The sequence below is a fragment of the Astyanax mexicanus genome, chromosome 24 (assembly GCF_023375975.1).
Source record: "Astyanax mexicanus isolate ESR-SI-001 chromosome 24, AstMex3_surface, whole genome shotgun sequence".
NCBI classification, from domain to species: Eukaryota; Metazoa; Chordata; class Actinopteri; order Characiformes; family Acestrorhamphidae; genus Astyanax; species Astyanax mexicanus.
The window spans coordinates 31,464,516-31,487,403 of NC_064431.1; the positions used below are offsets into that span (position 1 = coordinate 31,464,516).

Sequence of the window (22,888 nt, forward strand, 5' to 3'; positions counted from 1 at the left end):
GACACTTTTTTAAGTTCTTCTTACAGCTGTTATACGTAATACCTTTATTTAATACCTTTATTGAACACATTTATTCAAGTTTAGTGGTATAAAAAAGTTTATTCAGTTGTATATTTGCCTCTTGTTAAAGACGTATGCCAGCAGCTGCTGGATTCTGTGTTATTTCAAGTCGAGATGTTCTGAGCTGTTCACTGCATCGCTGCTGCTGCTGCTGGTGGTACTGAATCGGACGCTGGTGATTACTGAGTACTGAGTGCTGATAATGCCTCAATTCTGAGGTCAGTGCTGACTGGCCAGTCCTGTGGCGTCACCATCATTTGAGCATAATCTGCTCAAATCTGATATTATCGATATCCTACTTATAATAACTTCCTTTTACATTTAAAAATGCTGAACAAAGCTGTTTATAAGCTGAAGCAACACAAAACTTCCATATACTTAAAAAAATCATAGCTAAAACACTTTATGAAGCTAACTTATCGAATGGCTTGTTAATGCTAATATGCTAATGCTACTCTATTCTACTCTTCTACAACGACAGAGAAGGGCAGTGCACCACAGTTCTCTTCAGAAACTTGAAGATTAAACCAGATAAAGCACATTTTCACAAGTATACGTTTTTTAAGGCCTCCCAAATCTCCAAAAAACACAAAAACAGTTAGCTTTAAAATGAACTAGCTCAGCGAGGCTTATGTCGCCTTATGTAATGAAGGTAGGTTAAAACAGTACCATAAAAAAGAGGCCAAGGCTGCTTAGATGTTGCTCTATAAGCTGATCTGAGGTCAGTTTTGCAGTTTCTTTTTTGTGGCAGTCGAGGGCATAACTGGATCTACGTAGATCAGTACCATAAGGCCTATAAAAAAACAGCTAAATTAAAAAAAAATCTCTCTTTGGTTGTGAGATACAGCCTATAAACAAACAAACAAACAAACATATATATAATAATACAAAGGAAAACAAATAATACAAGATACAGTTAAGCAATTACAGTACCAGTCAAAAGTTTGGACACACCTCCTAATTCAATTTATTTATTTATTTATTTTTTATTTCCTACATTATAAATGAATAGTGAAGTGATCTATCAGACTATAAAGGGACACATAATGAATCATGTAGTAATTTAAAATCACTGTTAAACAACCCAAACTTGCCCCTTATTTCCCATTTCTGAGGAAGTGGTCCTGATGAGTGCCAGTTTCATCATTATAACGTTTTTTTTTTATGGTCTTTGCGACAACAGCACTTGAGGATACTTTCTTGAAAAGTTCTTGAAATGTTATATATTATGTATACTTTGTTTAGTTGAGTATTTTTTGCCACAAAATGGATTAGAACATTACTCAAATAGTGCTATACTAGTTCAGAACCCAAGTACACAGAGTACTGTACAATTTGTATCTGTGTTTCTGAGGCAAGTAATTCTGAATTCTGAAATTTTGCTCTTTCTTTCCTAAGGAGGGTCCTGATGAGTGCCAGTTTCATCATCATACATTTTTTGGTTGTTTTTTTTGTGACTGCAATTGAGGATACATTCAAATTCTTGAAATTGACTTTCCGATTGACTGACCTTCATTTCTTAGTCGTATTTTTTTACTTTTCTTTATTTAGTTGAGTAGTTCTTGCTTCTCAGAAAGAAATTCAAGTGATAGTTAACTCTTGATGAGTTCAGCACAGCTGTTAACTGAAAGCTATTGAATTACAAGTGACTCTACCTCATAAAACTGACTGAGAAATACAGAAGAAATGTGCAAAACTGATTGTTAAATAATTAATTAATTCAATAGGTTTTTCTGCATAGTTTGTATGACTTTAGTTTTAAAATCTCCAACGCAGAACATTTTAAAATAATGAAAACAAAAAAAAACACTGAATTTAAGGTGTGTTCAAACTTTTTTGATTGGTACTACATACAAAATAAAAGTTCAACTATCTTCCTCCAGCTGTTATTGTGCTGCTGTTTCACTAGCACTGTTACAGAACAGATAGCTAGAATAGCACCAGTGACTTTGGACAGTCGAAAGAGACAGAAAAGAAAGAATAGAGAAGTGAATACAGGTTTATATACGTCTGTCCATCCATTTATCCATCCATCAATCCGTCCATCTGGTCTAGATCATACCGATGGAACAGCGCTGATGCAGGTTGTACAGACTGTACAACAGCAATCAGCTACAGACGTGAGCTAACATTAAAAACACGACATTTAGACAGTAAAACGGGGTGAAATCTTGCTGATTAAGGTGAGGATGAGTTGAGTTTGGTCAGGCAGTGTTTGGATGGTGCGGTAGAAGATCATCTTTAACATCCTCCACAGCTCTTCACACAGCTGCTCCCCATCGACCCACACTGACCGGTCAGCGCCGCTATACCACAGCGGGAGAACTGGTCACGGCACAGGTCAGCTGGAGGGTCACAGAATTACACCATTAAATATAATATAATAAATAAGAGACGCCTTAAAAATTATACAGTTCTTTGATTTTACCAAATTGAAAACCTCTGGAATATAATCAAGAGGAAGATGGATGATCAATTACAAGGCATCAAACCACCAAACTGAACTGCTTGAATTTTTGCACCAGGAGTAAAGCAGCATGAAGTTATCCAAAAGCAGTGTGTAAGACTGGTGGAGGAGAACATGATGCCAAGATGCATAAAACCAGGATTATTCCACCAAATATTAATATTGATTTCTGAACTCTTAAAACTTTATGAATATGAACTTGTTGTTTTCTTTGCATTATTTGAGGTCTGAAAGCTCTGCATCTTTTTTTGTTATTTCAGACATTTCTCATTTTCTGTAAATAAATGCTCTAAATGACTATAATATTTTATTTGGAATTTGGGAGAAATGTTGTCTGTAGTTTATAGAATAGAAATAATGTTTATTTTACTCAAACATAAACCTATAAATAGCAAAATCAGAGAAACTGATTCAGAAACTAAATTACACACACACACACATTATTCTTACCTCTGAGCAGCTCCTCGTGGGCACACACAGTCCTCACACAGATCTCCTTATTTATGACGTACATTCTGCGCAGACTAAAGAGAAAGAGAGAAATACTTAATAAGTATTTCTAATTTACAGAGAAAGGACAAAGATATTAAAGTGTGTGTGTGTGTGTGTGTGTGTGTGTACAGACCTGTAGAAGCAGATGCTGTTGAGGCACTGTTTACAGGGCTGGTGGACGGAGTACAGTCTGGTGCAGGGGTACTGCTCCTCATGGCAGTCTAACACACACACACACACACACACACACACACAATTATAATGAATTACAAATACTTTGTTCCATTACTTAAGTAGAAATGTTGGTTATCTACACTTTACTGGAGTAATTATTTCACATTTTCACACAATTATCTGAACTTTCTACTCCTTACATTTTAATAAAAACAGCCTCGTTACTCCTGTTTCATTTCAGCTGGTTTTCATTCCGGCTTCTCATCGTTCAATAAAACCCCTATCCAGATAAATCTCTCCATCCAGATAGAGTGAATCTGATTGTGATTGGATGTAGAGAAGTATAAACATAAACCATTCCGACTCCCTATTGGTTTATACTGTGATCCATCACACCTGCACACATCCCCCCGCCCTCACACACACACACACACAGACGTATGTAGTCTAGTATGAAGATGATCCGTGTAGAGACTCAAGAGAACTCCAGATAAACTCCAGCCCAACTAAACTTCTTTAATATATTTACATTCTACTGAAATACATTCATTTTTAATGAGCATATATGCAGCTAAAACACTAGAGAGACCAGTGGAAATCCCAAAGTATATTATCAACATTAACATTTAATTAATAGAACAATTTAGTCAATATGGCTTTTAGAAAAATGAGTTTTGGGGAGGGGGAGGAGTAATAGTGCACGTGCTGGTCAACGAATTAGAATAATTTGAAATAGTGCAATCATGAAATTCTTTGAATGCATTTTTTGTGCAGAAAGCAAATCAGGTGTTCACCGCACCTGTCCTACTCGTTAGACTAATCACAGAACTCGTTACCTGGAAAACAATTTGCTCAGCTGAGCTTTCCAAAAGGCCCATTTAGGCCATTTAACTGTGACACTGTTGTTTTATTGAATTAGAATAATGGAGAAACCGTTTCATTGAATTAGAATAATTTTTATTATAATTACAATCATCACTTTCTCAGTATTTTGTGGCTGCCCCCTTGGCTTGTATGACTGCCTGAAGTCTCCGCGGCATCGATTTGACCAGCTTGTCGCAAGTTTCCACACTCACAGCTTCCCAGGCAGTGGCGATGTTCTGCTTCAGTTGGTCCAGCGTAGTAGGCTTTCTGTCGCGAATTTTCCGCTTGACGATGGCCCAAAGGTTTTCAATGACATTGAGGTCAGGCGAGTTGGCCGGCCATGCCAAAACTTCAAGCTGTTTTTTAGTGAACCAATCTTTGGTCGACTTTGCCGCATGAGCCGGTGCAAGATCCTGTTGAAATATGAAGTCTTCTTCGCCAAACTGTTCCTCAACAGTCGGAATCAGGAACGTTTCCAGAACATCTTGATATACGGCAGCATTGACAGTCTTCTTGAGGAAGCAGAGTTTCCCTACACCTCGAGCGGACATGCATCCCCAGACCATAACGCTCTGGGGAAACTTGACGGATCTTTTCACGCACTCGTGGTTGTAGGTTTCGCCACCACGACGCCAGACACGAGGACCTTGGTCACCGAAGGAGATGCAGAAGCGTGATTCGTCACTGAAGACCACTTTCTGCCAGTCTTCAGCAGTCCACTCGCCGTGTTCTTTGGCCCACTTCAGCCGTTTCTCCATTTGTTTCTTGTTCAGCATTGGTTTTACTGCTGGAACGCGAGATTTGAAGCCGAGTTCGCGCAGACGACGGTAAGTGGTTGATCTGGAGACGTCAGCGCCGGTCTGCTTGTTCCACAAGTCGGTGAGCTCGGAAGTGGACTTGAACCGGTTGCTGACTGCGATCTTTCTCAGCTGCTTGTTGTCGCGAGCAGAAGTTTTTCGGACGCCGGAACAGTTGGTGCGCTTGCTGCAGTTTTTCTTGAGAGCTTTGCAGACGGAAGACTGGCTGATGCCGAGCTGCTCAGCAATTTTAGTTTGGGTCAAGCCTTGTTGGCGAAGGGCTTGAATTTGAGCCACTATTCCGGTTGAGAGGTCGCGCTGCTTACCCATGATTGATTTTACAACTTAGAAATTCTACTCAACCCTGACTTTATACTGCACAGTGAACACTCTTCACAGAAAACAAAAATTCAAGCATTTATTCTAATTCAATGAAACGGTTTCTCCATTATTCTAATTCAATAAAACAACAGTGTCACAGTTAAATGGCCTAAATGGGCCTTTTGGAAAGCTCAGCTGAGCAAATTTTTTTTCAGGTAACGAGTTCTGTGATTAGTCTAACGAGTAGGACAGGTGCGGTGAACACCTGATTTGCTTTCTGCACAAAAAATGCATTCAAAGAATTTCATGATTGCACTATTTCAAATTATTCTAATTCGTTGACCAGCACCTGTATAGGACTCTGTGAAGCGCCCTAATCTGTTTGGTTTTCTTTCCTCTCTCTTTATTGTGTTTTCTCTCACTCTATCTTTTCTCTCTCTCTCTCTCTCTCTCTCTCTATCTCTTTTGCTCACCCAGTGGTCCGGGCTCGGTGGGCTCTGTTAGTTGTAGTTCAGCTTCTGAAACACAAAACAATAAAAACACAGATAATTAGTGCTAGTAGACAGCCTAGTAAAAACACTGTGTGTGTGTGTGTGTGTGTGTGTGTGTGTGTACCAGTCTGTTCTTGCCCCCTTGCTGGCTCCTGTAGGACCTGCTGTGAGACCTCCGGGTCTGAGAAAACAATAACCAGTATAAATACAATAACCATAATATTATATTAATAATACTATATTAATACACAAATATAAATATATATAAATATATATAAATAAATATATATATATATATATATATATATATATATATATATATATATATATATGTATACACAGGAAACGAATCTGCATCTCTAATTCATACCAACCAAAAACACATTTTACATGTAAGAATGTTACAGTGCGCCCCAGTAAACCCATACCTAACCGGTACATTTATATTCCCCCTGTTTAATTCAATAACTGAGTTAATGCTGCACTTACACTGCACTTCATACTGGTTGTAATCAGCTACAGAAAAACACAACACAAAATATATTTTTAATACATTTTAAACATGTAAATATATAATTATATACATATAAATAAATACAAAAAAAACATAAAAATCTGAATCCAAAGAATTAAAAAAACAAACTCCATCTCAATATTAATATGTATGTAAAAGTTAAGATAAATGTGTGATGACGAGTAGATCTAGACAAAGTGGAAAGGCATAAATAAAGGTATTATAATGTAAATAATGTATTACTAATGTTATTGTATTAAAAACAGTTTTATTACTTACAGAAGACCTCCTCTCTGTAGTCCGGCTCGTACGTCTGCGCCAGGAAAACTGCAGGAACGCCAAAAACACACTTCAGTCATATATTCTATACTCACACAGGAGGTAAAAGTAGCCCAAATCTGATATTTAATTTAGGTTTTCCACATTTTAATTGTTTTCAGACACATGTGAAGTCAGACTCCACCTTTTTTTTGAGCTGCTGCTGATGCAACATTGCCGAGTAGCATCACAGTGCTAACGCTTGGAGGAAAGCGCAGCGACTCGGTTCTGATGCATCAGCTCACAGATGCAGCCTTGTGCTGATCCACATCACCCTAGGAGTGATGAGGGGAAAGAGAGAGCGCCATCTACTGTACCCACCCAGAGAGAGCAGTTGTGCTCTCTCAGGGCTCCGGCAGCTGATGGAAAGCTATATGACTGATTCAAACCAGCGATTTCATCATTATTTTGTCATTATGTTCACTTTATGAACCACAGTATGTTAGTAGAGAAAATGATTCATCAGTTGTTAGAATTACAGTGTCCAGTTTCTATCTCTAACTTCAGAGCTGAGTGTGTGTGTGTGTGTGTGCGTGTGTGTGCGTGTGCTTCTGACTCACCTGGCAGGCCCAGCAGTAGTAAGATGCTGCCTCTCATTGTGTGTGTGTGTGTGTGTGTGGAGGTAGACTCACTGGCACTGCAGAGAGAGAAACAACCGCAGGTTTAAGCTCTGTTAAACAAATCAGCACATCATAATGTGTGAATTCTATCTAGATGAAAACTAACTAAAAATGAAAAAATTGACACACGTGACATTGCAGCAACATTACCAGATGGGATTAGTTTCTCAGAGGGGCGTTTGTGAAAAATATTTCACACTTCTACTCAATTGAAATAAACAGGAGGACCAGTAAGTTTTTAGCATTTTTTCTTGGTCACATGACATCAAGTTCAGTAGCTCCTCCATTTCCACTCACTGTTGTGTTTATATGGATCTCCGTGGAAACAGAGCGCATCCAAAGTGTAATTACGGTGTGCGGCAGTGGACAAATAGCTATTTTATTAAACGTGAGGAGATGAAACTCAGAGATGTGCGTCCGGACGGGACTAAAATTACCGGAGATAATTCAGCCTGTAATTTTCTCAGAGGACGTCTGAGAAAAACACCTACATGATCGTTCTGGACGGGAATAAAATCACAGAGGATAAAAAAACCCATAAAAGAGAAAATTACCCGAGAACCCCCTGAAAAACTAATCCCGTCCGGATAGGGCTTAAGAATGTTGAATATAAGGTTAAGAAAACATCTACTGTTCAAAAACTGATAGCTGGGCTGCCAAATGAGTGTATAGTATACACACTATAGTATTGTGTGTAGTACAGTTTACCAGTAATCACACAGCTTTTATACTCTAATGCTCATAAACAAACAATAAAGAATAATTTAATGAACACTAATAGAATCAGTTCTGAATTAAGGCAGTAGTGAATCACTTTCTTCAGATCCATTCAATTTTACAGTATAACTCTCTCTCTCCATTCACCCTAAACTGGCCCCAGAGAGAGAGAGAGAGAGAGAGAGAGAGAGAGAGAGAGAGAGAGAGAGAGAGAGAAGAGAGAGAGAGAAAGAAAGAGAGAAAGAGAGTGGGAAGTTCATTAACAATCTTCCTGGTTTTCTCTTTTTTCAATTCCCTCCATCTTTTCTCCAGAATTGCTCTGCAGCAATGCATTCCAGCAGAGCGCACACACACACTCAGACACACACACACACACACTCAGACACACACACACACACACACACACACTCAGACACACACACACACACACTCAGACACACACTCTTATACACACTCAGACACACACACACACACACTCAGACACACACACACACTCAGACACACACTCTTATACACACACAGACACACACACACACACACACACTCAGACACACACTCTTATACACACACAGACACACACACACACACACACTCTTATACACACACTATTATACACACTCAGACACACACACACACACTCAGACACACACTCTTATACACACACAGACACACACACACACACACACTCTTATACACACACTATTATACACACTCAGTCACACACTCTTATACACACACAGACACACTTACTGGCAGTGGCTCGTTCCTCGAGGTATCACTAATCACAGAGTTTAGTTTGAATGTTTGTCAGTTTCTTGGAAAGGCCTGGAAACTGGAGTGTGGCGGACACACACACACACACACACACTCACACTCAGACACACGCACACACACACACACACACTCACACACTCACACACACACACACACAATTTTGGCTTGTGCGTCTCACTGCACTCATTCAACCTGGAGAACTCTTTAGTACAGTAGAGAGAGAGAGGGTTGTGTACTGTGCCAGTGTGTGTGTGTGTGTGTGTGTGTGTGTGTGTGTGTGTGTGTGTGTGTGTGTGTCACTGAGTGCATGTGCATATGTACATTGTGTCAGAGAATGTGTGTATGTGTACTGTTTGGATTTCTTAGATATGGAGCTATATATATATATATATATATATATATATATATATATATATATATATATATATATATATATATAATGTGTGTGTGTGTGTGTGTGTGTGTGTGTGTGTGTGAGGCCAGACATTCCTCCAGTGCATCACAGTGGCCATCAGAACCCATATGTTTTCACAGTTCACATCTGGGAACTATTAATCCCCCCTCCTCCTCTCCCCCTCTCTCACTGTCTCCTCCCCCAACACACACACACACACACACACACCACACACACTTACACACCTCTCCACTCACTCCATTCCTTGTCCACTCTCCTTTTATCCTCTCCCCTCATTTCCTTTCCTCTTTTTAATATTTACTCCCCCCAAAGCCCCACAGTGACCAACCATTCCAGCACACACACACACGCACACACACACACACACGCACAAAAGTATTTATGTTGGTTGTCTCCCTCCTTTTGTACTGCCATTTGCCCCCAGGCTATATAGCCCCCCCTCCTCCCCACCACAACCAAAGTAAAGCTATTTTAACCCCCCTACAGTGAGGTCCCCCAAACTCATCTTAAACCAGCACTTGGAATAAAATCATCTGCTTTTCTTCTTTTGTCCTCTACTGCACTGGCAACACACACACAGACACACACACACACAAACAGTCAGAGAAGTACTTATGTTGGCTGCCTCCCCCTATTGTACTGCCATCAATTTAAACTAGCACTTGGAATAAAGCCCCATCTCTGACTAAAACATAGTGAGGTCCCCCAAACTCACCTTAAACTTTCACTGCAAATAGAATCACAACTCAAACACAAGCACACTTATATTATACTTTATTGTATGTTTTTACCCCCAGTCTAAATAACCCCCTTACAGGGAGGTCCCCAAAACTCACCTTAAACTTGCACTGGAAATAAAGCCTCATCACTAACATACACACAAACACTGCAGTATTTAAACTGCCTGTCTATCCTATACTGAGGTCCCCTAAACTCACCTTAAACCTGCAGTACAAAAGAGTCACAACACAAACACACACTACTGTTGTCCTTTATTGTATGTTTTTACCCCCGATCTAAATAATCTCCTTCCTGAGAGGTCCCCAAAACTCACCTTAAACTTGCACTGGGAATAAAGCCCCGTTACTAACACACATACAAACACAGTAGTATTTATATTGCCTGTCTCTCCTCTATTGCACTATATTTTACCCCAGTCTATTTAGCTCCCAAAATTAGCTTTAAACTGCATTGTGAATAAACACACACACACATTTGCCTCTTACAGTGAGGTCCCCCAAACTCACCTTAAACCTGCACTGCAAATAGAATCACAACACAAACTCACACTCTTATTGTCCTTTATTGTATGTTTTTAACCCTCAGTCTAAATTAACCCCTTAGAGGGAGGTTCCCAAAACTCACCTTATACTTGCACAGGGAATAAAGCCCCATCACTAACATAGACACACACACACACACAGTAGTATTTATATTGTCTATTTTTCCTCTTTTCACTCATTTGTGCAGGACTGCCCAGTGTTCTTATACAGATCTAAATCCAGCAGAATCCGAATTAACTGCAGTGTAAACCGGTGTAAATACTGAATTCTGAGTCTGTATTCTAATCCCACTGTATAACAGTACATTATAAACTCAGGAACACACAGTTCTATAGTTCTTACCTTAAACTGTATTACTTCCCCCGTGAGGACCCTCAGTCTCGCAGTGTGTGTATAAGTGTGTGTGCGAGTCTGTAGGATTGACTGGCTGCGAGTTTCTCGGGTCCTAGTGCCCACCCCTCATTCAGAGGCCACGCCCCCTCACTATAATCTAGATAAAACCAGACTGTGTTCCCTAAAACTTATTTTTTTACTGTATATATGTTGAAACATTGTGGTCTGATACATGTATCAGTTATTATATGATTATCTTAATATGGACAAACATAACAATGACTTTCTTATAAACACCATTTTCATCCTTTTGGTATGTATTTTAAAAAAGCCAAGTATACTGGTGCATCTCAAAAAAAATAAATATAATTAATAAGTTATTTTATTTCAGTAAATCAGCTCAAAATGTGAAAGTATTTATTATATAGATGTATTAAACACAGAGTGATCTATTTTAAGCATTTATTTATTTTATTGTTTAATTGATTTATGGCTTACAGCCAATGAAAACTCAAAAATCAGTGTCTCAGAAAATTTTAATATTATATAAGACTTTGGTAATTTGGTACTTTTGGCAGTGTGCCAAGTCCTGCTGGAAAATAAAATCTGCAGCTCCATAAAAGTTGTCAGCAGAGGGAAGCATGAAGTGCTGCAAGATTTTTTGGGAAGATTCTCTGGATAAGAGAATCAGCTAAATGCTGTAAATGTCACAAAATTCATAAGTATAGAGAATATTATATACACTTTGCAGCGTATTACTGCACAGTAAAACATGATCAAGTATCAGTTATCACTGTGAGCACACTCACACTTAAGAATTCCTTAAAGAACTATTTTAAATCAATTATTTTGTTTCTAAACAGTGGAGAAGAATATGGATAAAATATAGTGTTTAATGGTACCAGTGTGCTGAACCACCATCCCTGCTAATCCTAATAATATATTAATTCTAAAAACTGGGGTGTCGGGTCAATTTTCGCGGGAGTTCTTCTTCTGGCCACGTCACACGTCTTTACGTACTTACTGTACGTCACACGTACAGGCTCTAAAAGAGGATCCGGCTCAGTTTTACTGAACGCGAGCGGCTGGCTGGTGGAGCAGTGGAGACTTCAGAAGAGGAAACTCAGAGCTCAGTAGCTCAATCACTCATATCAAAAACCTGTCGTCTGACTGAACATAACCTGGAATCGGATTCATCTGCTCTGAAAGGAGACCACATCACACCTGCCCAGTTTAAAATTATTCTAATTACAGAATTACGGAAAGTGTATACTAATTTCCCTGGCAATTTATTTCAGTCGTCTTTTTGCTGCCAACACTGACTGATATAAGCTTTTCTTCGTCACTGTAATAAATGGATAAACTCATAGCTATGTATTGGATAGTTATGATGATTTAGCAAGTGTGTAATTTGGAAATAAAAGGCGGGACTGCAGAGCTGTGGACGTAATGCATTTATTTATTACACAAAACTGATCTCCTATAGAAGCGGGAGGAGACTGTATAGTATGTGCTGACCAGACCACACCCACACACACACCTGTGCTGCACACCTGTCTTCATATACACATACACACACACACATGAACTGTGTCTATGTAACCATATAACAGACAGTAATGAAGGAATGCAGAATCCATTAAATTAACATTTATGTAACTTCTCTTATATACACACACACACACACACACACACACACTCACACACACATACACTGATCAGTCTGCTGTATTGTGGAGTGGTAGGAGGCTGTGCTGGGTGTGTGTGGATGGTTAGGCTGGGTCAGGAAGCTGGTTACATATCTCCGAGTATGTCAGTACTGTATACTGATATTGTGATATTGTTGCTATGGACTGTTGCTATGGAGGGCTGGACTGCAGATCACGCAGTGGCTGCTTTCTTCTCTTTATACGTGGCCATCATCTTCTTTATCTCTGCGATGGCCTTCCCCGGATTCAGACCCTGCAAAAACAGATACGGTTAGAGACGTATCCGATTCCATCATGTGATCGGAAATCAGGCTGATCACAGTTTTTTTAAAGGAGGGGAATCAGGTGGAAAAGATCTGGATCACTAATATATACGTAGTTACTCCACAAGTTCACTATAGACTAAAGAATGGTTGCATTATTACTGCATTATGCATCTCAACATATGCAGCTACACTAGCTACACTATTCCCCCCCCCCCCCATTAAAAATCTTATTTCAACTCCTTTAAACTAAATGAGTAACTCATTAAAATATTCTAGTTTTAAAAGAACCAAAACTACCCTGAGATATTAATGTAATACAGTTAATAAAGTCTTTAGTCTAAATCTAGTCTGACAGGCCAAACAAACCCCAACACACTATTATTACTGTCTCCCTCCCAAACATACAGGGAAATACCAGAATTAAAAACTATTCATAATGATCTTAATTATGATTAATCACAGAATTGTTGTTGTGTGACATTTTTTATATTTTTATGTTTATTTATTTAAGAAAATATGTATATTCAAATGGAAATCATTTATAGTGCAATTTATATAGCTATTTTGATATCGTTGTTTTAAATAGTTAAAAATTGGAACAACTTGTATGTGTTCGTTGTTCTTTTTTTCCATTGTCAAAGTATCGGATCATTACCCTGTATTAGCAGATACTCAAAATACTCAAGTTGTCACAAAACAACTTGTAAGGAAAATGTTGCCAATTTAGCTTAACATATAATTACACCTCTAAAACATCTAGATATATGTAAATGTGACCAAACCCACAACATTATCATCAATAATACTACATTGTCATCATCACCACTATTACACGGATGTGACAAAAGTCATTGGACAGAAACTATCATCAATTATTATTGTCCCATGACTTTTGTCATGTCTCATGGATGCTATTTCAGACTATGACACTGTTTAATGCTCACAGAACTCACACAATGGGAGCGTCTCACGAAACAATAAATGTACATTACCATATCACAATGCCACAAGCTTAGAACCCCATTGTGCATTGTTTATACAGCTTAATTACTGAGGAATTCATCAAAGCAGCAATATAATTCATATATTGTGACAAAGAGGGAACCCTATTGTTTCTAAAATCAGCACTGACCTCATGCTGACCTCAAGTGTTTTTGAGAAATATAGTGGTGGTAATAATAAGAAAAAGATATACACCTGGTGCTGCTCACATATTCTGTATTAAGCCATGTAATGAAATAGCATTAAAATCCTTATCCTTTCAACTAATATAAACTCTAATCTAACTGTTACTGAAAAGAAAACTCTTGTATGAATTGATTTGAAGTCTGAACACTAATTAATAAGCATGCATGCCTTTAATCTTACTATAATTTACTGCTGTTATTAATTGTTCACTCTTTCCCCAGGATCAGTAAAGTGGTCTGAGATCTGTACCTTTGGGCAGGTTCTGGTGCAGTTCATGATTGTGTGACAGCGGTACAGAGAGAACGGATCCTGCAGTTTGGACAGTCTCTCCTCTGTGTAATCATCACGCGAGTCTATCATCCACCGATACGCCTAGAGGAACACAAACACAAACACACACACACACAAACAGCTGTGATTTCAGTGTATATAACTTTAGGACCCTTTAAATCTAATTAAACACAGTGTATTGAAAAGTGTAGAGATGTTTTTTAACCGGTGTGCCAAGAGTAGGCCATTTTTTTTTCTATTTTGCAAAGTAAAAATGATTATTATTAAAAATGTATTTCTTTTTTTTTTTTTTTTTTTTTTCCATTTTCTCCCAATTGAGCTAGACCAATTGCCCCACCCATTCATCTTATGGCAAGCTGCATGACCGGGATTCGAACCAGCGATGTTCCGATCATAGAGGAAGGACTTTAGACTGCTGGACCACTCAGCCCCCATAAAAATAAATTATTTGCAAAACAAAACATGTTTAGGTCGCGCTAGCTGATTGGTTTTGTGTAGGACAGTCACATGACAGGTAGAATGAACTAGCTAATAGATTAACATGCTGTTCATGTTATTAGTGAGAGTCTAAGTGAAGCAGTTTCCTCTGGTAAGGGTTTTTACATCATGGATAAATGGTTAAAAAACAGGGTCTTTGACAACAGAAGACCTGAAGCTGGAAATAAATCTCTAAAATTTCTGAACAAGAGAACCAAGAAAAGCAAATTTAAATCAAAATGAAGAAAATACAGCACTAAATACCTATAGCACTACGCTTCACGAGCACATGAACAGAAAACAAAACAACAAAGGTGGCGGATGTGCTGTATTTGGTTATAAAGTGCAATATATATATATATATTTATATATATTCCAGGGGCCGTGGAAAATTTTTCTCACCTGCATGAGAACTGCAGGTCCCAGGTATTTGTCTCCATTCCACCAGTAACTTGGACAGCTGGTACTGCAGCACGCACACAGGATACACTCGTACAGACCATCCTAAAACACACAAACACACGACTCAGGCACAGTGCTATAAACCTGTAACAGTTTAGTACTTAAGAGATACTCAATCTGAACACAGTATTAGTGTATGTTGCCCTGCTTCTACACCTAGTTTATTAGAATAGTAAATTCTGCAGCACAGTTGAGCTGTGTGTGGGATGAGGCTGTGCTGGATAACGTACCAGTTTCTGTCGGTCTTCCACAGTCTGCAGATACTGCTCCTTCCCCTGCTTACTCTCATCCTTCTTCTTCAGGTACGGCTCAATGGACTTATACTGAGCGTAGAAGTTACTCATGTCCTACAGCAGACAGAGCATTTCAGATTTATATATGTTTATATGACCAATATAAAACCATAAAATATAAATAAGTAAACTATGAGGAGAACGAAAGGCATTTCTCATAACGCTAATTACGGTACCTAAGTACAGTAGTGAAGTAAAAATAATACTCCAGTAGATACAGACACAGTATTTTAGTACTTAAGTACAGTAGTATAGTAAAAATAATACTCCAGTAGATACAGATACAGTATTTTAGTACTTAAGAACAGTAGTGTAGTGAAAATAATACTCCAGTAGATACAGATACAGTATTTTAGTGCTTAAGAACAGTAGTATAGTAAAAATAATACTCCAGTAGATACAGATACAGTATTTTAGTACTTAAGAACAGTAGTGTAGTGAAAATAATACTCCAGTAGATACAGATACAGTATTTTAGTACTTAAGTACAGTAGTATAGTAAAAATAATACTCCAGTAGATACAGATACAGTATTTTAGTGCTTAAGAACAGTAGTGTAGTGAAAATAATACTCTAATCGATACAGATACAGTATTTTAGTATTTAAGTACAGTGGTGAAGTAAAAATAATACTTCAGTAGATACAGATACAGCATTAAAGTACTCAAAATTACATTTTTGTGTATTTTTTTTGTGTACGTTACAAATTGTTCATGACATTATCATCAGGTTTTACTTACCGGCACCAGGTCTTTAACCACATACATGTGTGGGAGGGGGTAAATCTTGGACACTTTGCTGATGTTGGTGTCAATTTTGTTGAGGCAGGCCAACGTGTTCCCACCATTAATGTTCATTGCACAAGATCCACAGATACCTAAACACACACACACACACACACACAAATGAGCATTTCGAATACAATTCACATACTATCATCATCATCACCATCATCATCAACACCATCATCATAAAAATCACCAACACCATCAATACTAATGCTGTATTTTTCGCACTATAAGGCTCAACAGATTACAAGGTGCATTATAAAATACACTATAAGGAACTTCTAACACAGCAGGTCAAGTTAAGTAAGTTAAGTAAAGCTAAGCTAAGTAAACAAAACTGTAATAAAAAAAAGCTTTATTTTAAAGTAAAACAAGTGCTAGATGTTGTTTATTTGGGTAAAGCGCTTCTGTTTATTTACAGTAAGCTTAGATTCCCAAACTTCTCCAGCACTAAGGTTGGAGCACTAATGCTAATGCTAAACTGAAACTCCTGAATAACACTTCAATATGACTGCTCATTAAAACCAGAGTGGTAGAATACCATACAGATTATAAGGAGCACTGACAATTTTGGGAAAATTAAAGGATTTAAGCGCATCTTACAGTGTGAAAAATACGGTACATGCTGATTTAGATTTTTTTTAATGATTTGCTTTCAGATTTTGAAATTTTCGGACCTTCTCTGCAGGAGCGTCTGAAGGTGAGGGTAGAGTCCATCTCATTCTTGATTTTAATCAGAGCATCCAGCACCATTGGCCCACAGCTGTAAAGAGAGAGGAAACAGACTGTTCAGATTAAACTGAGGGAATACAGTAAACACAGTTAGAGGAATACAACCTTACACTGCAGGTATGCTGCTTAATATACACAGTGGACTATTCAAAACTCACCATTAATCAGTTATTCAGTTTATTCAGTTATGAATTACTCAGTATTAAAGGTGGGACAATTTATCAATACTGCAATATACTTTTTCATTTTAATCGTATGGTTTCGATACATGTTGAGGGCTGGGTATCGTTTTAAAAATTTCTATACCGATACCAATTATGATACTTTGAAGTCAGTACCGATATGCATATTACATGCAAAGTATCAGAGTATTTTTTTTTTTTAGACCTTTCGGTACTCAGTAATACCGCAATTGCAATTTTGGTCGGTGCCTTTTTTGTATCGAATTTCGATACCCAGTCCTATATGTGGCATCAAATACATAACTTTTTATTGAAACCCAATTCCTATCTGGATGGGATTAGTTTATCAGGGGGGCATCTGAGAAAAATATTTCACACTTCTACTCAGTGATTAAACTCCTGCATCCGGACTGCAATTGAAAAAAACAGGAGGACCAGTGAGTTTTTAGGTTTTCTCGGTCACATGACATCAGCACGTTCAGCAGCTCCTCCATTTCCACTCACTGTTGTGTTTACTTATTTGAATCTCCGTGGAAACACGAGCCCAAAGTGTAATTACGGTGTGCGGCAGTGGACAAACAGCTAATTAATTAAACGCGAGGAGACGAAACTCAGAGATGTGCGTCCGGACGGGACTAAAATTACCGGAGGAGCACAGAGTTCAGAGAAAAGGACGTCTGAGAAAAACACATACGTGATCGTTCTGGACGGGAATAAAATCACAGAGGATTAAAAAAAACAAAGAGAAAATTACCTCAGAATCCCCTGAGAAACTAATCCTATTCAGATAGCCCTGCAGGTGCTCTAAATTCCCTAATATAGGACTCTCCCATAAATTAGAATTACAAAAAAAAAAAAAAAAAAAAAAGAGTTACTGCTTCATTACTCCACATGATCTGATTATCTGGGCAGTGTGACCGAGCACGATGGGAACCGGCTGTCCTTCTGCCCAAATCTCCACAAGGAGCCAAAGGATTAGCCCTCAGCCCTCTGCTCAGAGCACTACCCACATACACACACTGCACCGGCCATCTTTATTTTTATACATTAATCATCTACACAACCAAGAGGAGTTCAATTTAAATACCATAAACTATTTAATCTGGTTTACTGATCAGGGTTTCTGCAGGGATTGGAAAATTAAATGTAATGCCTTTTAAGAATTCTTTATTTTAAACAGACACAAAATTAAGATCACTTTCACAATAACACATCACCAATATTGAGTTTACAGACTGTACTGTAGGCTTGTGATTCCTTTATTTTGAACCAATATTTCCCACAAATGTAACGTTTTTTTCCCAACAATTAAAAAAACGGTACAAAACTCGAGACAATTAAGGTTTTTATTAAATTTACACTTTTCAATGCCTACAGAACCATCTGCGCTAGTTAAAAACATGTAATAAATATATCTGAGCCATAAATACTCACATTAAAGAATCTCACATTAAATTAGTAAGATAATTTTATATTAATTAAGTTATTTTCTGTCATTTTTAAGACATTTGGTAGACAGATTTAATACATTTTCAGTCAAATAAATGACTTATTTTTATATAATTGAGTTTAAAACCTTTAAAGATGTTTTTTTTAAAGATCTTTACTTCATAAAGTAAGACACAAATGGCTGCACTCTGTGTTCACTTAAGGTTAAACCAGGTAAACGCTCTGCTGTGGAGCGCTGGTTACTGAATCTGCTCTGGGAGCTTCATCCCAATCTGTTCCACACCTGAGCCAAATAACCAGTTTTAGCTTTGGGCAAGATCTGTGCTGTACAGGAAAGCAGATCTCCCGGCATAACACGACTGTAAACACTTTAAATAGGCTACTAAAGCTAAACAGAATAACCTGAAATGTTGTACACCTGTCAAGATAAAAGTATGAATTTTAATTTAGTTTGACACTCAGTTTCAGGGTGTTAGCAATCTTCTTACAGCCTAGGACATCTTGTTTAATTTCTCACATCATCAGAGAGTTCTTTGCCATGAGCTGCCATGTTAAATATATCCAGTGGCCAGTATGAGAGAACTGAATGCAAAACAACAAATTTAACACTCCTGCTCCATATTCACACATACAGTTACCCTTTTTCAAGAGGTAATATGCAAAAAAAAAAAAAAAAAAACAATATATCATCACTGTCCAAAGAAGAAAAAAGTATTTTTAGAACAAAAACTTTTTAAAACATTTTTTTAATATACATCAATGTTAAAAAAAAAAAAAAAAAAGTTAATTTCATGCCATCTACCCACTCAGAAACAAGGCCAATTGTGCTTTCTCAGGGCTCTGGTAGCTGATGGCAAGCTGCATAAACAGGATTTGAACCGGCGATTTTCTGATCATAGTGTTATATTATGGTACTAGTTTTTTATTTTATGTGCATTATATTTTGTCGTTACTGGAACATAACTCAGTATTAAAAGGGTTAAAAATTAATTCTGTATTTTCCTGTATTGTATCGGATCGGGACTCCATATTGGCAGATACTTAAAATCAAATGATTCGAAAAATGTAATCAAGACAACTCTACACAACAGGATGAGGATCAGCACTCACGCGTTGAGGTCGACCTCGTAGGTCTGCATGCGGGGTTTGTCTCCGGGTGTGTCCGGGTCCCAGCGGTAAATCTGGAACTTCTTAATCCGCGGCTGAACCGCCGGAGCCGCAGCTGCAGCGGTCTGGACATACCGCAAAGCCTGAGAGAGAACCCAGAAAATAAACAAAGGTAAAATAAACAAGGAGCATTTACAGCACGACAGAACCAGATTCTCCTAAACACTAACAGCTCTCATCTGTGCAGAGAGAGAGGAGAAAACACACAGGATACCGTTCAGATCAACAACGGGGATTTAATACAACAAAACATCACAAACAACAGGGGAAATATGAGATCTGGATCTCATAACTTAATTACGGTACTGTGGGACATATGAGCCAAACAGAGACTGTGATAGCGAGCAGTGGATCCCTGAAGTTGTGTTTCCTTCTAGAGATGATATTAGGCCCCCAAAAAAAGGGAAAGGGCGATATGGCCCTAAAATAATATCGCTAAAATAATCTAATAATACTTTATGGTATTTCCGCGATTACAATACTCTTGGCGATGTGACAAAACACAAAATTAAAAATATATATTTCAAGAATACACTACTGCATGAAAATGAAAATTTAATTTTATTATTGCATTTAATTTGATAATATATATATATATATATATAATATAATAATCATGCACTCCAAATATCTCAATATATCCAGGATTAAAGTAAAATAAACAGATACTAAACAGATATAATCTGTCTCTAGTAGATATATAATGGGAAATGAGAACAGTGTGAATTTTTCTTTTGCTAAAAACAGTAAAAAGGTAGTACCCTGTGATAATTAGGGGTGGTTAATACGGTACGATATTTCAAGGTATAATCTCCAATTGTTCACGATATTCAAAAATGTTTGCGATATTATTGTGTACGATACGATATGACACACCCATCTCTGATTCTACGTTTCCCCAAGAAGCTGTAATATGAATGATGCTGAATCAGCACATTTTAAATTGGCCCGCCATAACATCATAAATACATATATATTTTTTTAACGATATATTGTCCTAGAAATTACTGTGTAAAGTAATGTAATTATATATATATATATATATATATATATATATATATATATATATATATATATATATATATATATATATATATAGTGCACAGTTTGGAGATTTACCTGATCAAGCAACTCTAATAAACTCACCTGTTGGAGCAGGAGATCAGCACACTGATCTGGACTCCGGCCCTCATTACAACACCCCCTATTGTAAACCCATATAACTCTTAAGTAGGGCTGTGTATTGGGTAGAACTTGGCGACGTGATACTTATCACTATAGAGGGGTTTTGATTTAATACATCAAAACATATTGTTGATGTTGTAATCAAGGTGTTACACTGCTTAAAAACTGTATTAAAAAAACAAATCTATACAAATTTGAGTATACAAATTGCCCCCTAGGTGTGAGTGTGCGAGTGCATGTGTCTGTTTGTCTGTCTGTGTCTGTCTGCCCTGCGATGGATTGGCGGCCTGTCCAGGGTGTATCCTGCCTTCTGCCCGATGCCTGCTGGGATAGGCTCCAGCACCCCCCCGCGACCCTTAATGGATAAAGCGGTTGATAATGACTTGACTTGACTTGACAAATCTGAGTAAATCTGTCTGAATGGCATTTAAAATTCTTATACAGCTCTTGAAAGAAAATAAGAGACCACTTAAAAATGACAAGTTTCTTTGATTTTACCAAATTTAAAACCTCTGGAATATAATTAAGAGGAAGATGGATGATCACAAGCCATCAAACCAAACTGGACTGCTTAAATTTTGCACCAGGGATAAAGCAGCATAAAGTTATCCAAAAGCAGTGTGTAAGACTGGTGGAGGAGAACATGGGGTTCCACCATAAACATGAACTTGTTTTCTTTGCATTATTTGAGGTCTCAAAGCTCTGCATCTTTTTTTTGTTATTTCAGCCATCTCTCATTTTCTGCAAATAAATGACGTAAAAAACAATATGTTTTATTTGGAATTTGGGAGAAATGTTGTCATAGTTTATGTAATAAAACAATGTTAATTTTACTCAAACATAAACCTACAAAAAGCAAAATCAGAAAACTGTTTTTTCCAGAGCTGTATGTATATAAAATTATTAAATAAAAGCTGAAACTTCACTAAGCTTCAGCTGGGAGGTTTAGGAAATGAATAAGGGTGATGTTTACTTGTTCCTCCAGCTGTCACTCTACACCACAGTGTAGCTAACTAGTTACATAGCACACAGGTTTCATAACTGTACAGCTTTCATAACTGTACACTAAGCTATCACTATATGTGTGTGTTTAATTAATTTAACTGGCCAAAGAAAGGCTTAATAAGTTACAGCACATGTTTGTTGTCAGTAATTAAAGCTAGATAATATTATTAGCTCTAAAACTATGTAGTTACTGTTTAAAGGTCAGAGGTTCAGCAGCTAGCTAGCTGTTACAGCTAAAATACAAATTAGCTAGGATAACACTAGCTAGCAAACACCCAAAGAGCAGCTCAGTTACACATCCAGCTACAAATAAAAAAGCTGAACTGTCCCCTAAAACTTTTATCTGGTTGACTAACTAACTTAACAGTAGCTAAGCTAATTGTTAGCTGTTAGCATAAGTCAGTAGCTACCTATAAGTGACCTGGCTACGCTGAGCTATGCTAAGCTAACGGGCTAACCGGCTCAATAACACATATAAAAGCCAGAACCTCGCGGTTTTAAGTTGTCTATATTATAAGTTTATGCCGGTAACTGACCGGCGGTGTGTGTAAATCTTACCAGCAGGCCGGAGGAAGAGCGGAGAGCCGCAGCGCCCTGCCGAGCCGAGCACACACACAGCGCCGCCATCGCTACTGTTACAGAACACTGTCCTCCACCGGCCCGTCAGCCCCTGCGCTGCCCCTGACACCATCACCGCACCGCCGCCACCCCGAGGCCACGTGTGGTAGTTACCAGTCAAAACTTTGGAAACACCTTAAATTCAGTGTTTTGCATTATTTAAAAAAATGCATTTTAGATTAATACTAAACTCACCAAAAACTACGAAGAAAATCATATGAAATTATTTAGCAAATAAAAAAGTGTTTACCAGCTAAATACCAGAATGTGTTTTTTTATTTTTTATTCTTCAACATTCTCCAGATTCGTCACCTGAAAATTCACGCTTTCAGTTAACAGCTGTGCTGAACTCGTCAAGAGTTAATTACTTGAATTTCTTGTCTCTTAATAAAGTGTTTGAGAGCATCAATTAAAGTAAAGTCGTGAAGAGGTAGAG

At 37.8% G+C, this 22,888-nt stretch overlaps 2 protein-coding genes across 3 annotated transcripts; both read right to left on the minus strand.

Annotated features, from left to right (window-relative positions):
- Positions 1-79: 79 nt before the first annotated feature.
- mfap2 (microfibril associated protein 2) lies at positions 80-10,752 on the minus strand. 2 transcript variants are annotated; one of them, XM_049471480.1, is made up of 9 exons: positions 10,650-10,751; positions 7,059-7,135; positions 6,460-6,507; positions 6,156-6,182; positions 5,791-5,847; positions 5,649-5,693; positions 3,153-3,240; positions 2,978-3,051; positions 80-2,405 (listed from the first exon to the last, which is right to left on the minus strand). In XM_049471480.1, the coding sequence occupies exons 2-9, from the start codon at positions 7,093-7,095 to the stop codon at positions 2,302-2,304; spliced, it is 480 nt and encodes a 159-aa protein (XP_049327437.1). In that variant the 5' UTR covers positions 7,096-7,135; positions 10,650-10,751; the 3' UTR covers positions 80-2,301. The 2 variants fall into 2 exon arrangements, with proteins under 2 accessions (XP_049327437.1, XP_049327438.1); XM_049471481.1 differs by lacking the exon at positions 6,156-6,182 and having other exon boundaries at positions 10,650-10,752.
- A 1,327-nt stretch (positions 10,753-12,079) lies between these two features.
- On the minus strand, positions 12,080-22,502 carry sdhb (succinate dehydrogenase complex, subunit B, iron sulfur (Ip)). The gene is made up of 8 exons (XM_022682523.2): positions 22,393-22,502; positions 19,588-19,727; positions 16,792-16,877; positions 16,067-16,203; positions 15,264-15,380; positions 14,974-15,075; positions 14,053-14,175; positions 12,080-12,602 (listed from the first exon to the last, which is right to left on the minus strand). Exons 1-8 carry the CDS (start codon positions 22,459-22,461, stop codon positions 12,522-12,524), a joined length of 855 nt encoding a protein of 284 aa, XP_022538244.2. The 5' UTR covers positions 22,462-22,502; the 3' UTR covers positions 12,080-12,521.
- Between the last annotated feature and the right edge of the window lie 386 nt (positions 22,503-22,888).